This window comes from Rhagoletis pomonella, unplaced genomic scaffold, assembly GCF_013731165.1.
Source record: "Rhagoletis pomonella isolate Grant_MI unplaced genomic scaffold, Rhpom_1.0 Rhpom_scaffold_00007, whole genome shotgun sequence".
Taxonomy (NCBI): domain Eukaryota; kingdom Metazoa; phylum Arthropoda; class Insecta; order Diptera; family Tephritidae; genus Rhagoletis; species Rhagoletis pomonella.
In genome coordinates, this window is record NW_023458561.1 from 50,906,482 (window position 1) to 50,921,425 (window position 14,944).

Consider the following 14,944-nt stretch of genomic DNA (forward strand, 5'->3'; position numbering starts at 1 on the left):
GATTCGAGACAGGAACTAATAGAAAATAAATAGCTCTAAAAAAATTCGATTTTTTTTAATTAGCAACGAATCCTTCCGATTCGTATAAAGGTTTGCTTTGCTTTAAACACGTAAAATCTTGTTTTAAAAGTTTCATAAAATTTTGAAGAAAATGGCTATGAGAAGTTTCTTACTCTCCTGTCAAATTTCTAAAAATGGAATCAGCTACTTTTCATTCTAAGCAAGCGATATACTGATTATGTAAGAAAAATTTTTTACAAATATGCCAAGCGCAATATAAGGCCAAATCGTAAGTTTAGACGACTATCGATAACTAGCGATAGTTATCGATGGTTTCTAAACAACTATCGCATACTATCGATAGTGTCGACTATCGATAGTTTCAGACCACTACCTTGGAGTGTTCGCCAAAAAATATTATACGAAAGATTTATGGACTTTGGAGCGTTTGCTGTCGAGTATCAAAGAAGCTGTGATGATAAGCAATTGTATCTCTAAATATAATAGCATTAGATACAGCGACAACGCTGTTTATGCCATGTCCGCTACTATGCATGATGGTCCGCTTGATAGTTGCCTGAGATTTAATGAGAAAAAAATTGCTAGCTTCAAATGGAAATTTCAACCTCCAATGAAAAGTTTAAAAAATTAGCTGGTTCTTTACTACATTTTGCCAGGAAAAAAACTCCAGAGCAACTAAAATAAAATGTCTTTCTTTTCAATAACTTACCTGCCACTTGCGTCGTATTATGAATTTCTTTAGTTTGTCTGTGCAGATTTTATTACTGAGATTTTCGTCATGTTCCTGCGTTAGCCAAATCGATTCCAAACATCGTTTGGCTGTCCAACGATCTTCTTTGCGATGCACCAACAGATTCGAAATGAAGTCCTTTGCCTCTTGTGATACACAATCGAAAGCTTCATCATCGAAATCGTAATCGGCGCGTGTTATATTCGAGAAAGTGTCCACATCTGTGTCCCCCATGAAAGGTGATAAGCCAGATAAGCTGGTATAAAGAGGAAGAAAAAATTCGTCTGTGTATTTAAGAAATCAAAGCACCAATATATTCGAGTAATAGCTTACAGCACATAACAAATGACGCCCACGCTCCACATATCCGACTGAAAACCGATGGGTTCATAACTAATTATCTCGGGTGGTATGAACTCTGGCGTGCCAAATAGTACGCGCACTGGCGTTTTCATATTCAGCCGCTGTGCCAGACCGAAATCGATTATTTTAATTTGATGGCTGGTGCGTGTATGGCACATAATATTTTCTGGTTTCAGGTCCAAGTGTACAATCGACTGGGTGTGCATGTAGGCGACACCTTCGCACACTTGTCGCAGGAAGAGTATGCAATCGCGTTCGGTGAGCGTGAAATCGTCGGCTACAACGCGTTCGAATAGCTCACCGCCAGTGATGCTGTAATGAAGTGAGTGAAAGTTAGTATACGTTAGAAATTTTAACTAGAATGTGAAGGTATTGCAATTTCATTGCTTCACTTACTATTCCATCACCATTACGATTTCGCGTGGGCTTTCAAAAGAAGCAGCAAGTTGCAATAGCTTTGGATGTTGCAATGATTTCATTATCAATATCTCTTCCAATACTTTTTGACGATCTTGCGCTTTAATGCATTTAATCACTTTTGCGGCGAGTATTTGTCGTGGCTCCTCACGTTCCTGTACGCGATAGACGACACCGAAGCGCCCCTTGCCCAACTCCTCGAGCACTTCGAAGCGATTTTTAAAATCTCCACCTGACTTAACGCTAATCGGCCTGTGGAAGTCTGGAAGAGAAAAGCAAACCAAATTTTAAATTAATAATTACATATATAACTAACAAACAGGCATATTCTAGTGATAATAAACATTCCCAAATCGTTGTCAAAATTTTTTGATTTGTGAAATCTAAACCCGAATCTTAACAATGAGGTTCGACGTAAACACAAAATGCAACTACCTGCCTAGGATACAAAGCGTTGGTGGTATTAGAGCTGAAAGGGCGAACAATTTCTCTTACGGTCCTTCTGTAGGCTAATCTTTCACGAACAGTTTCGCTTCCCTGTTTTGCCAAAGAGGACAACCTGCTTTGCTCTTCTACTCATTTTGTCCCGACTATCTTGCTCTTGGCAATCCAGTAATATGGGATCTTATAGCCCAATTTAAGCTCAAGTTCCAGACGGATGACAAGATCTCAAACTTTTCGCCCCCTCCTTAACCCGTTAATTTGTCATGAGGACCGGCATGATCTGATTTATTAGCCTACTATCATGATTATTCCGACTAAATAACTAAAAGCTTGGGGGACCAAAGTAAAAATATAAACATATATAAGTCGATGACCTCATCCAGCATTGAAGGTCGACACACTTTAGCCGCCAAATAAATACCCATTGATAGCTACGATATAATTTATTCGACAGTTTAAATTTTCTGTTTTGCGTGCGTTACCATGAATCAGCGGTCTATAATAACCCCGATTTCAAGTCGAAGTAGGAGCTGCAGCTTTTGAAAGAGTGGGCTAGATCTGCAGATAATCTTATATTCACCTGCCGAGGAGCAGAATTAATTCTATATATGAATATCGTCGCTACCAAGAATTATAGAATACAAGATTGCGCCAATCGAGCTGAGAGCAACTGGCCGTGACGTCAAAAAATACCAGAATGAGAGAGCAAGACGTACTCGACAAGAAAAAGAGGAAGCATCGACCAAAAGGCAGTGTTGCCAAGCTTTGACTTTGAAAAAGCACCAAATTTGTATTGATGTATTTTATGGACTTTATATGAATACATAATTTTATTGTAAGGATGCCGATTCAAAAATCAATGTTTCTTGCACAACGGTCGATTTCTTCTGGCATGCTTGAAGGTGCTGCCACATATTTCTTTGTCACTTATGATTGTCATTGTGCCATGATTTTGTTAAAATTTTTGTAAAATTGCTTACCACACTTACGATTGCTATAAATTTTGCTTAATTTTTTTTGAGATTTTCTAATTTGGTGTCTTCAAACTAAAAACAAAAGCACCAAAAACGCACCTAGCGCAAAACTCAAAAATTTTCACGTTTTGAATACCCACTAAATTTGGTGCGAAAAGCATCAAGTTGGCAACAGTGAATGTAAACAAAAGTATTTTATGACGTCAGCGATTGGGTGGATGCTGTCAAATCGACGAAGAGAGGGTTAGCGGTCCGCGAATGGCGCGACCTTTATTTTCTGGATCGTGCGTCGCTACCATGTCAAACTATCGAATGTGAAAATGGGTATTTTTTAGGAGAGCAAAAAAAACGGCTGCAAAAACGGTTGCCGTAGGAAAAAGTCTGGGTGGGATTCGACACTTTGTTAAAGCCAGTATCCTCTGCTTTAAATAAGACTCGATTTTTGACGATTTGCCAACTTGCGTATCATTCTTAACGCACGCGCAACGTATAGTAATTGAAAAAAAGCATTTTTGCACATTCGATAGTTTGACATGGTAGCGACGATATGTATGTAAGGCAAGCCTCTTTGGCAACACATTAGGAATATGTATTTATTACATGCAATGTCACTTACGTTATTTTGGCGGTTAGTGCTCGATATTGTTAAGAAAAGACATACATTTCCTTTTTATTCCAATATATACTTAAAATATTGTTTTACATTTATCGGCGGACGCTTCAATGTTGGCAAAAAAGTTCAAATCTTTCATACATATACATGATTAATGTACATACATACATATTATGTAAATTTTTTAAATATCCAGAAATGTGTGTCCTTTTTCCCGCGACCTGGCTTTATGATCAGTTTTTATTGTCAAATTGATATTTTCATTTCCTAATACCAGGCGCTCATACATGTGAAGTAACAAGTTTTCTATTTCTAAGCAGAAAATTGTTTGTATACATTTTTAAATTTCCAAAATTCTACTTTGTGAATTTCCAAAGGCTTCTACAAAAGCATTAAAATCTTCTACAAACAAATGTATGCGTATGGAAAGCTTGCTACTTCATATGTATGTGCGCCTAGTATTGGGAAATGAAAGTATCGTATTGTACAAATAAAAATTGGTTCTTTGTATAAAATGAGTCCACTTTCTTTATAAAAATATACTGTTGGCTAAATATTCGGAGCGCCCTACATTGTTTCTCCATGTTTGCTATTTAACATAAGAGTCAGCTCTAACATTAACATTATGTAGCATTAAACGAAAACTTCCAAAAATACTCAAAAAATACTTGTGAAGGAACATCTTTTTTGTGGAAGTTTAACAGCATGGTACGGCTGATTTATGTTCCTCTTTTTTTCGGAACATAATTTGTTTGATTCCTTTTTTTATGTATATAGCGCTCAATATCTTCACTTCTCTTCTTTCCATACCCTTTTTGTTAGAGTATGAGTAGTTTACATATTTGAAAAAAACTTCAGAGTGAAGCAAACTGAATTCCGATGCATACCTTTAGTATTTATACACTCCATGACTATTCTCGATATTGATTTAGTAGCTAACTGCCTATCGATCAAACCCCTTACAACTTCGTGGAATGCAAAATACTGCAGAAATCTGGTAACGTAAAATTGAGGTTCAGAAGAGTTCTTGTTCACACCTTGAGTTCTAATTCGCAGCTCGTGTCATTCCATTTAGTGCAACTAAGGTTTCCCAAATAGTACACAAAACCACAAGTAGAAGATGCAGCAAGGCCTCTAGAGGCTTTGTATGTTGGCGCATTCCTCATTGTACTTAGACCGTTGATGGTCACAGGCTACGATGCCGTAGAATAAAATAGGTCGTACAACTACTGACTATATCCAGCCACATCTGATTTGAGGGCGTTCTGGGTATTAGAGCCTTCTTAACAGGTAGCTGAAGCTGGGAAATTTTCCATGCCCGTTTTTGCCAAATTAACTTTTAGGCTAATTTCTAAGCGGCAGTTTACCACATGCGATGTGGAATAAAAAAAACTTTCGTCAAGGTCCATACTTTGGTATGAAATTTAGTATTAAACAAGCCTTATAAATGACAAATGACATCTGGCAACGGGCACAGAATGTCATATGCCGCCTATATGCTATGATGGGCACTCTTTCCTTCCTAAAAAACACGATTTCATTTTTTCACCTCCTCTTCTCCTCTCTTCTTTATTGCCCCGAGCTACGCGTTTTTTAAATAAATACTTAAGTATGTATGCTGTGGTATAATGGTTAGTAGTGCGCGCTACCATTCCACAGGGCCTGGGTTCAAGACCAGTTTCCGACCAACATGAAAAAATAAAAAATAAATGCACTGATCCGATCGAAATCATGAGCCATTTGCTGTACTACTGCCCCAATTTGGGGGCCAAATTACTCTTTTTTATTCTTGCTAACCAAGAGAAACCTACATATAGTTTATAAGTAACAACCACAATCGGAGTGCGGAAAACGGTTTGAGCAAATGCGATATATTTTCACAAGCAATAAAGCCAATTTCGAAGATAAAAATTTTTATTCCATTTATGCATCATAATCCAAATTTAGTCTTAATCTAGTCACCTTTATGTTCTTTATTATCGCCCGAAATATCCATTCCCTCCTCACTTACCTTCAGTTGAAACTTCTTGAGCTTGCAACTCAACTGCGTCACTGGGCAAACTGGGTGCGCTGCAGCCGTGTACATTTTTGGCGCGCACACGAAATCGATATGTGGCGTTCGGTGTCAAATTCTTAACGGTGTACGCTAATGAGTCCACAACGGTAGCGATTTCATGCCAACCGCCGCTTTCGCCATCAGTCAATTCGTCACATTCAACATTCGGTGCGGCAGTAGGCAACTGTTGCATTTCAATGCTGAAATTTTAAAGAACAAAACACGGATTAGCACACCAGCAGCTTTAGAATGAATTATCGAAATATATTTGGATATTGTGGCTTTTACGTACATAAAACCAGTTATCATACAACCGCCATCGTAGGGTGGGCCACACCATGCCACCGCAATGCGATCGGGACCTTGTGAGATACTTGGCTTGCCGCTGGGCGCATCTGGTGGTCCTTCCACCGCCACCGAAGCGGCCGCCGCATCGCTGCCAAACGCATTCATAATCTCCACCGTATATTTGCCGCTATCATCGGCCGCAATGTCGGTGATTAAAAGCGTTGAACGCTTAGCGCTGCTACGTATACAAATGTTACGCTGCTCGACAATGGGACGGCACTACAAAGAAGATATTTCAAAAAAATAAATAAATTAATCAAACGAACAAAAGTATGTGATTATTAATTAGTTTGTACCCTGAACGCTAAAATGTTACAATAAATATTTGATGTGGTTTGAGGTGTTGAAGTGACAGCAAATATGTGTTTGCAATAAGCGAACAAACGTCGTGTCGGTATGTGAAGACAGGTGGAATCCATGGGCACAGCACAGCTGAGTAACAAACGATCGATCAATCGATCACAGGTAATCCACTCGCAATCACTTATGGGGCACAACACAACACAAAACGAGACAACAAATCAAGCAGACAGTTAGCTCGTTAGACGACAGTCCATCAGTCAGTCAGTCAGTCCGTCAGTCAGTCACTCAGCGCCGGTTAGCCACCCCCCCCCTATTTGCCATTTTGCGAGTTTATCGTAATAAGCCCTTGGAAATGTGAGCAAGCCTTGGTTGTGAGTACAGCCACAGAAAATAACATTGTTCTTGTGGTTTTCGGTGTATATGCATATGTATGTATGTAGGAGTGTTAAGACAAATATATACATATGTACTATGCACATAGCCACCCATATTGCGCCAATTGGGTGTTAAGGCAAACGCCACCACGGACTGTAGCTATTCAAGTGGTGCAGGCAGGCAGGCAGGCACCTTCACCGCAAACTGATCGTGACATTTTTCTTCTTTTTACTCAAAATTATTATTTTTTATGTTTATCTAAGCATTTTACTTTTGTTTATAATTGCGTTATATATTTTATGAATTTTGCTTACGTCAGTAATTTTAAAACGAGTTGGAAAATGATGAGCTACATAAAACCTCAAACCAAATGACGGAGCATTGATAAATAGTTTAGCGCAAAAAGTGAATTCAAAACATTCCCAGGCGAACTAATTATGTAGAACGTGCTTCTAATAAGAACGTCTCTTGTGGCATTATGACATTTTTAGTTAAAGAAACATGATAATATTTTTTTAGGTAGGAAAAAAAGTATTTACCGAGTGCAAAAAAAATCGATCACAGTTTCATACTCGCAAGCTGAACTGAGTAGGATTCAATACGTGAGCTGGATTGTGTGCGCATGTAAAGAGGTGGCTGGTGTCATGGGGAGAGATTTCTGCCTCTTGTTGTTGGGGGAGTTTCGAAATGTAGAAATTAAACTGCAACGGGGAGAGGACAACACCCTGTGTAAACCCTAGGTTTTGATGTTTTTATCTTAAAAAACAATTGCCGAGTCTCGGACCCTCAGATAATTATCCGATCACCGTTAGTCTCCTAGTAGCATGGACGACAGCTCAACTTTAGGATGTCAACAAAACGAAATGGCGAAAATTATCTCCTATTCCCTTTCGTTTTGACATCCTCCTGTACCAAAAAGCAATAACAAAATACACGGGACTTTTACTTATATGCAATTGCCACCACCTTGTATTGATGCGCCTTGGCAACACCTGTACCTCACCGCTGGTTAAAACAAGAAGGCGACTTCGTTTGTGCAGCCTTTTGATCACTCGACGTTTGGTTCCGCCCACCGGATGATGCAGAATGAATTGGCGGCTCAAATGGCTCGCGCATCTCTCCGCGCCCGACGAGGAACGATCACCGAATTAAATTTCCACTCTGTCATCGTGTTTCGTCGTGGTGGACAGTGACCTTATGCTTCACCAAAGCTTGCTCACACCAGAGGTTAATTTGCAAGTTTTCAGGTGATCCCCCACTTCTTCCGCTTGTACTGGTTTACCAGTTGCCGAATCAACGCATTCAGAACCCTGATACGAGGATTCCCGTTATCAGCCACGCGGAGGTAGTTACGCGCTTTCGCTAGAACAGTCGCTTCGGCGGGAAAATTAGATCCTGCCAGATCAGCTTCAAAAATATGCACACCCGGAGGTTTTGACGATTTTATTTAGTTATATTTTCCATAGAAAACGTTTCTTTATTTTTAACCGACTTCAAAAAAGGAGAAGGTTATCAATTCGTCGGAATATATATTTTTTTATGGATGTTATCGCATATCTTAGGACCACGTCGACGATTCTGATAATTCTTTTTCTATCGGAAATGTAGTGTCTCCCAGGTGGTCCCGTACTAATTTGGTTTAGATCCGATAATTGGATCATGAAGAAATTAACAGTACACCTAAATTTTTATATGAGAATTGAAGTCGGTTGTGTTTTTTGCATAAAAATTACTTCTTTATAAAAATATATTTCATTCAACCATGGACCGTAAGAGTTACAACTTTTATTAAAAAAATCGCTCTTTAATAATTTTTTTTTGGACTTTTATTTAATTACTCCTTAAATAACCGTTATTTCGGACTTTAATTTTATAGATCCAAAATAACAACTGACTGATTTTCATTTATGACTTTTATAAATAAAAGTCTTCAATAACAGTTATCTAAGACATATAATATAAAAACAAAAATAATTGTTATTTTGGATTTATAATTCAGAAATCAAAAATTATTTTTATTCTTTTTAATTTATCAAAATAATTGCAAATAAAAATTTATTTTCAAATTTTAGTATCGGTGAAAAAATAAATCGATTGGTATGTATCAATTAGTTGTAGAACATTTGCTTCATAATGAATTTTTCAATGACAGTTTTCATCAGTAACTGTTACGTTCGGTCCCTGCATTCAACAGCATTCGTTAAGAACTCGGGAAAATGCAAGAAATTTTTATCGAAATTTTCAATTTCAATTCGGTTTCTTAGAAAAATATACCGTTGATTTTTGAAAATTTTTTCGCTCTAAAAACTCAACGGTTATTTGTAGCAACTTGCACTTTATTATACTATGATTTAATGGGCTACATACTCAAAATTTGTCAAAGAAATCGAATTGAAAAATTGAAAATTTCGATACAATTTACTTGGTATATATATATACATTTTATTCTTGTGGTTTATATACATATATACATATTATTCTTGTGGTTTTTTGCTGTTGAATGAAATATATTTTCATAAAAAAATTGGAAAAATTGGTATGGAAAATATATATGTATATGTAATTAAAATCGTCAAATCGACAGGGTATGCATATTTTTATCGCTAACTGTATGTATATGTGTACTTATTTTCAATGAACGAGTAGGCACAACTCACACCAAAGCTTGCATTCTGTGGGCACAACCGACGCAAGAAAAGGATGAGGAGACCAACGAGACATTTTAACGAGCATTTGATTAAAGAGTGAGAAGACAATTAAATCACGCTGTTAGGTGTAACAAATGCTTCGAGCGTACATCCGAGCGTCCGTTCTGATAATTGTTTTACCAAAAATGATAATGTCGTTAAGATAATGGGGGAAATTTCCCTGTATATCCATGCGATTAGAAGTGAGATCCCAGCCTCTAAATCGGTTAGTCCGGAACTCTTTCTCACTAACTCATAAGCAATTTCATTTCCGGAAGTGTTGCGACAAGCAGAGTGGCCTATGTTATGGTCTTCGGCGATAGCAATTACCTCTGTCTGGAAAACACCCGTAAAGTCAGGTAGGCGTACATACTAGAGCTGGGATACTATCGATAGTAATATCGATACTTGGAAACTGTCGCCACTATCGATTACATTATTACATTACATTATTTTGTTATCCAAGAAAATTAACAATACAGTCGGCAAAAAAAAAATTTAGTTATTGGAATTTTTAGCAACTATAAGTTTACACTGAGTTATATTTAGTAAAATTTAATAAGCTATAAAACCGCTTACACAAAATTTGTATAGAAATTCGAATTAAAAAGCTTGAAATTTTAATGATTTTGTAGTTTTTTATGTTTAATACAACTTTTATAAAAAATTAGTAAACACTAAACAAACAAAAAATAGTCAAAACTGTTAAAAATGTTGTGGTGCTATTATTTTGACAAGTACTTTATTCGTTTTCTTATAATATGATAAAATTGTAATAATTTCCATGTAAAAAATAAATTCAGATTTTGCCTGTCGCTATTCAATTGTATGCAAGTGTGTGTATATACATAAGTACATATAATTCAGACACATAAATTATTAAGTTTATATTGTAAGAAATTCTTTTTGATGCACTCAAATTTAAACAAATTTATATAATCCCTTTAATTTATAAAGTAATTTATAAATTTTAAAAATTCATTAAAGATTTAATTTTCAAGCAATTTAGCATTTCAATTAAAAAAAAAAGGTGAGGGGGAATTGCCTAAGTCTTTTGGTCTCGGCCAAAAATGAGAAATGGCTGTGGTGTCAAATAAAATAGTATACAATTCAGGATTCGCTAGTGACACACCGGTTCAGGGTTAGTCGATTTTTTTTGCAGGGCTTATTACTTTGAAAAGAGGAGTTTAAGCATTCGATTAGTATTTCTTTGCGAAGCTTTACAATAACAAGTTAATAGAGAATAGGGCATGTAGCAAAAATTAATGGAAATCGCAAGATCGACTTTGGGGAATCATAGAATAGGTAAATAGTGGAACTACAAATTTCGTATTTCAGTATTACATTAGGGGAGCTCACGAGTTGTAACTATTGTTGTTGTCGTAACTATTGCTATTTCTGTTAGCGCCATATACAGCGGCGGGCGAATAAACACGGACGCGACATTTTAGCAATTTTTTCGCTATTTTCACTTTGTTGATTTAACGTTTATTAAATTCCAAACTTTGTACAATATTTATAAAAAATTTGACGAATTTCAATAAATCTGTGTGACGGTGTTGTTTAGTTTCCTCCATTAAAAAAAATTCGAACATACTTACTATACACTGTCCTTACACTTACTGACACTGTCCGCAAAAAGTGCTAAAATTAAAGGTAAGTCCCAGATACTTCAAAATTGCAGTCTGCTGCACTAAAATTTCATGGGCTACAAAACTGCGTAATATTTTTTTAAGCCCGGTTTAAAAACTTTCGAGATTTTCATGAATCACTGTCGAATTTTCACAATTTTTGCCTAAAGTGTGAAATTTGGACTTGCATGGCTTTCGTTAGATGGTGAGCTAAAAAAAATATCAAACATTAAATAAACAAAAAAAAAAGCCAAAACTTGTTAAAATGTTGCGTCCATATTTATTTTCCCGCTACTGTATATACGAGCACTTATAGTTTCTGTTTGCGATTTCTAAATATAAACGTCGAAATGATTTGCCATTATAAATAATGCGCCTCATATCCATTCCTCTCTCTAGCTACTGTAAGCCCTTATGTAGCAATAAAGGCGTTAATGACGAAGTCGCCTTGTGTTATTACCATTTACAATGACGCAGTTTGCGTACTAGTTTCCCAGCGATTCACCTTTAAAGGTGCGCCAACGTCAACCATCTGCCCAATCGTCAAACGGCAACTGCATACCGCAAACATTTAAAGCACATTTATGGTAAAATAAAGCAATGCATGTGCCATTACGCAAAACGAAAACAAATCCAGAGGAGAATGCAGTTGTCGAAGTGGGCTGGAAGCCCACTCAACTTGCATTTAAAAAAAAATTAAATATATAAATAAAAATATTTCAACTACATAAATACATACATAAATACATACATATATTTCATACATGTACTCACCCCTTTGAACCAGCTGACTTGTGCGCGCGGTACAGCCTCGTAGCTGACGCTTAGCTTAACGCTTCCACCTATGAGAGCGGTACAATCCTGTGGTCCCTCCAAAATGCATGCAGGCACCTCGACCTGCTCGGGCTGTATTAGCGCCTCGATTGTCTTATCAGCGTCGTCACTTGTATGTGGACGTGGAGTCTGCTCAGCTGTAGGCGTGCGTCCTGGCAGCACAATGAGGCTAGTGTAAGCGCGTAGCGTCGAACTTGGCTTACCAAGATGTGTCACACTCAATTGCACCTCGCCGCAATGTCGCTGTTTGACGTTCTGTATGCGGAGTATGCGTATGCCGTCTGGCCCGTTGGATACATGCGTCGTCGTACGCGACTGCTGGAGTACCAACCAAGCCGCAATTGAAACAGCAGCCGAAAGTGATAAAAAAAAACAGCGCCGAAAAAGAGAAAGCAAAGCAAACAAGTGACGCGCACTCAGATAAAAATGCAAATACTAATTGTGTATGTAAAGTGAATAATGAAAAGTATTCCGACTTCGTTTACAAAGGGAGCAACTGTAGAGCACACGCGCGCCAAAAATAAAAAATAAAAATAAACGTCTAATTATTATGCATTACCTAGGAGCTGGTACACTAGTAAACCACTAGCGCGGGAATTATCTACTCATAAAATTTTATGCAAAACACAATTTTATCTACATCTATTTGCACAAACGGCCAATTATCCGACTAAAAGACAATAAATTTGTATTTACTTGCGCGCTACCAGCTATAAAAATAACAAAACCAGAAGAATGAAACGTCAAACAGAAGAAAGCGCGAAAATTGCAGCGGTAAATTGTGGAAAACCGCAAGGCAACACTATGCGACGACAATCAGCGCCGAACTGGCAAAGCAGCCCGTCGCAGCTGTGCTAATTAACTGCGCCCGCTCAGCCTTAAATTCCATTAGTGGACTACTTGGTTGCGGCTACATGTCTCAGTTTGGCAAGAATGCCGACAGCGAGCGATGAAATACTAAGAATAATCAACGCTTCAGGCAGGTGGCCAATTGGGGCGTCTGGAGCGCCAACGAAACATCAATACGATCGCAAAATGCCAATTACTGGAAGTATTTTCTCAGACACTTGCGCTCCATGCAGTGATCCGCGGAGAAATTGAGTACAGTAACTCTCAACATGAAATAATTGTATTCTCAATTGCTTGATAAAAAATTTAATCAAGGGAATAATAAAGTAAATACGTCACTACATGCATACAGCAGGAGAGAATTTGAACTACTCCTGAGCGCAAAATATAAATATTTAAAATAAACAAATACATACTAAATATGTAGATAACATCATTTGCATTTGACCTATCTTTTCCTCTACGCCATTTTCACGAAATATTCATTGATCCCGCGCATTGACGCGTGATAATATTCCAATGAATCATCGAGTCTTATTTATAGGCACATTTTGGAATATCTTCCAGTTTTTTCTGAACGTGTTCGGTTTTATGTCTATACAAATAGGCCCACAAATGTGGGCGGAAATGTTAAATTTCATCCGATTTCGATGAAATTTATTTTGTACTCTCTCCTTTATTAGAAAACCCTCTATATAAAATATCTATCTCTATATAATATTTTTAACCTAATCGCGGCATATGTATGTATGTACATACATACGTACATAAGTATGTTGATTGCAGTTAATGTGGATCTGTTTCTCTTTTAGTAGTCTATCATAATAGGCGAAAATTTGTTTGTCTTATCAAATCTGGGCTTGGCCTGAAGATGTGTAGTAACGTGATAAAAAAATTATTTAAAATTATATATAAGTAAAATCACTTATCATAATATGGGTATCGATCGAAATGGTTTTATTTCTTAATTGTATGTAGGAGGGTTGCCACCTGTTTACAAATTTAAATTTATTATATGCGATGGGTGAAATAAATTACTTCAATATCGATATCAATCTAAATTTCTTTGAAGACATTTATTTCCAAAGTATATGTAGGAGGGTTGCCACCGGATTTAAAAATTCAACTCAACATGAATTAATGGAATTAGCTAATTTAAATATGTAACACAACACGAGTACCTATCAGACGAAAACGGTTTAAAAAGGTATTAGTTTGAAAATATTTTTAAAAGGATTAAATCCTGTTTACAAAGTTAAATTTGATGTACACGATAAAGGAGTTACTACAATATTGACATCAATAAAAATGGCCCTGAAAGAACTTTATTTCTAAACTGCAACTGTTCACAATTTAAGGCAATTAGGAAATTGAAATATGAACCTCGATATAAGTGTCAGACGACAGGGGGTTTGTTAAACCGTATAATGTAAAGCACATGTATTTATTTCCAAGTAAATTGTTTTATGAAAAAAAAAACAATGAAAAACAGTAGAAAAAAATTTAATTGAAAAAATAAGACTTGCTATTGAACGGTTAGCAGATTAGATTCTAGAATGTCTTTGGGTAAGTAAATGTTGTCAAGTTTTGTATTTACTACTTTTACTTTTCCCTCTCTGAGCTAAACAAGATTTTCTATCAACTGTTAACATGACTTTTTTGCACTCACCTCCTGCATCCGCCTGCGATCTTCTCTATAATCTCCTATAGACTGAACGAGTCATTGTAGTTAGAAGTCCTTATGTACACATGTAAATATGTTTTTAAGCTGCCGCAAAAAGTAAAAAGATTCGGTTTTCACAGTGGGTTTTCTATGGCCTATGGGCGTGACAATTTTCGTACTCTAGTCAAAACTAAGATACAAACCGAAACCGTATATGACGCAGATTAGATGGTAAATTCTACCGTGATCTTAAGTATATCGCGGCTCCCCCTAAACTTTTTTGTTTGTGTAATTTTTTAAGTTTTGCTACACCACTTGGCTCCACCCGTCGACCTGTAGAGCCGTAAGTGGAAAGAGATTATCCTCGACCCTAAAACTATGTTCACATATCAATATTACCTCAATCAAAGCTCGTTTTTTAATCGCACCGTTCACACAGGCAAATCTCAGATTATTAGCCGTCAAATTTGTTGTGCTTGTTATTCTCACATCTCAAGGAAAAGTTATTTTTTTTTTCTCTGTGTCACCGTGATCACGTTTTTCTGCTATATTGAGCAATATAGATATATTTTAACTTAACATTTTATTTAAAAAAATACCTTTAGAACCCTCTTTTCCTTGCCAGCGTCCATTTTT

At 36.7% G+C, this 14,944-nt stretch overlaps 2 protein-coding genes across 4 annotated transcripts in view; one reads left to right on the forward strand and one right to left on the reverse strand.

The window, feature by feature from the left end:
* Positions 1–12,612, reverse strand: part of LOC118743018 (myosin light chain kinase, smooth muscle-like) — a 23,528-nt gene extending 10,916 nt beyond the window's left edge. For all 3 annotated transcript variants that reach the window (XM_036475484.1, XM_036475486.1, XM_036475485.1), the window contains exons 1-7: positions 12,493–12,612; positions 11,737–12,114; positions 5,911–6,185; positions 5,574–5,818; positions 1,511–1,793; positions 1,085–1,426; positions 731–1,007 (exon numbers count right to left, since the gene is read on the reverse strand). In XM_036475484.1, coding sequence (XP_036331377.1) covers positions 731–1,007; positions 1,085–1,426; positions 1,511–1,793; positions 5,574–5,818; positions 5,911–6,071 — 1,308 coding nt within the window. In that variant the 5' untranslated portion in view covers positions 6,072–6,185; positions 11,737–12,114; positions 12,493–12,612. The remainder of the gene's footprint in view (positions 1–730; positions 1,008–1,084; positions 1,427–1,510; positions 1,794–5,573; positions 5,819–5,910; positions 6,186–11,736; positions 12,115–12,492) is intronic.
* A 1,910-nt stretch (positions 12,613–14,522) lies between these two features.
* LOC118743879 (muscle M-line assembly protein unc-89-like) overlaps positions 14,523–14,944 on the forward strand; it is a 13,143-nt gene continuing 12,721 nt past the window's right edge. The window contains exon 1 of the mRNA XM_036476641.1: positions 14,523–14,539. Within this exon, the coding sequence (XP_036332534.1) occupies positions 14,523–14,539 (17 nt within the window). The remainder of the gene's footprint in view (positions 14,540–14,944) is intronic.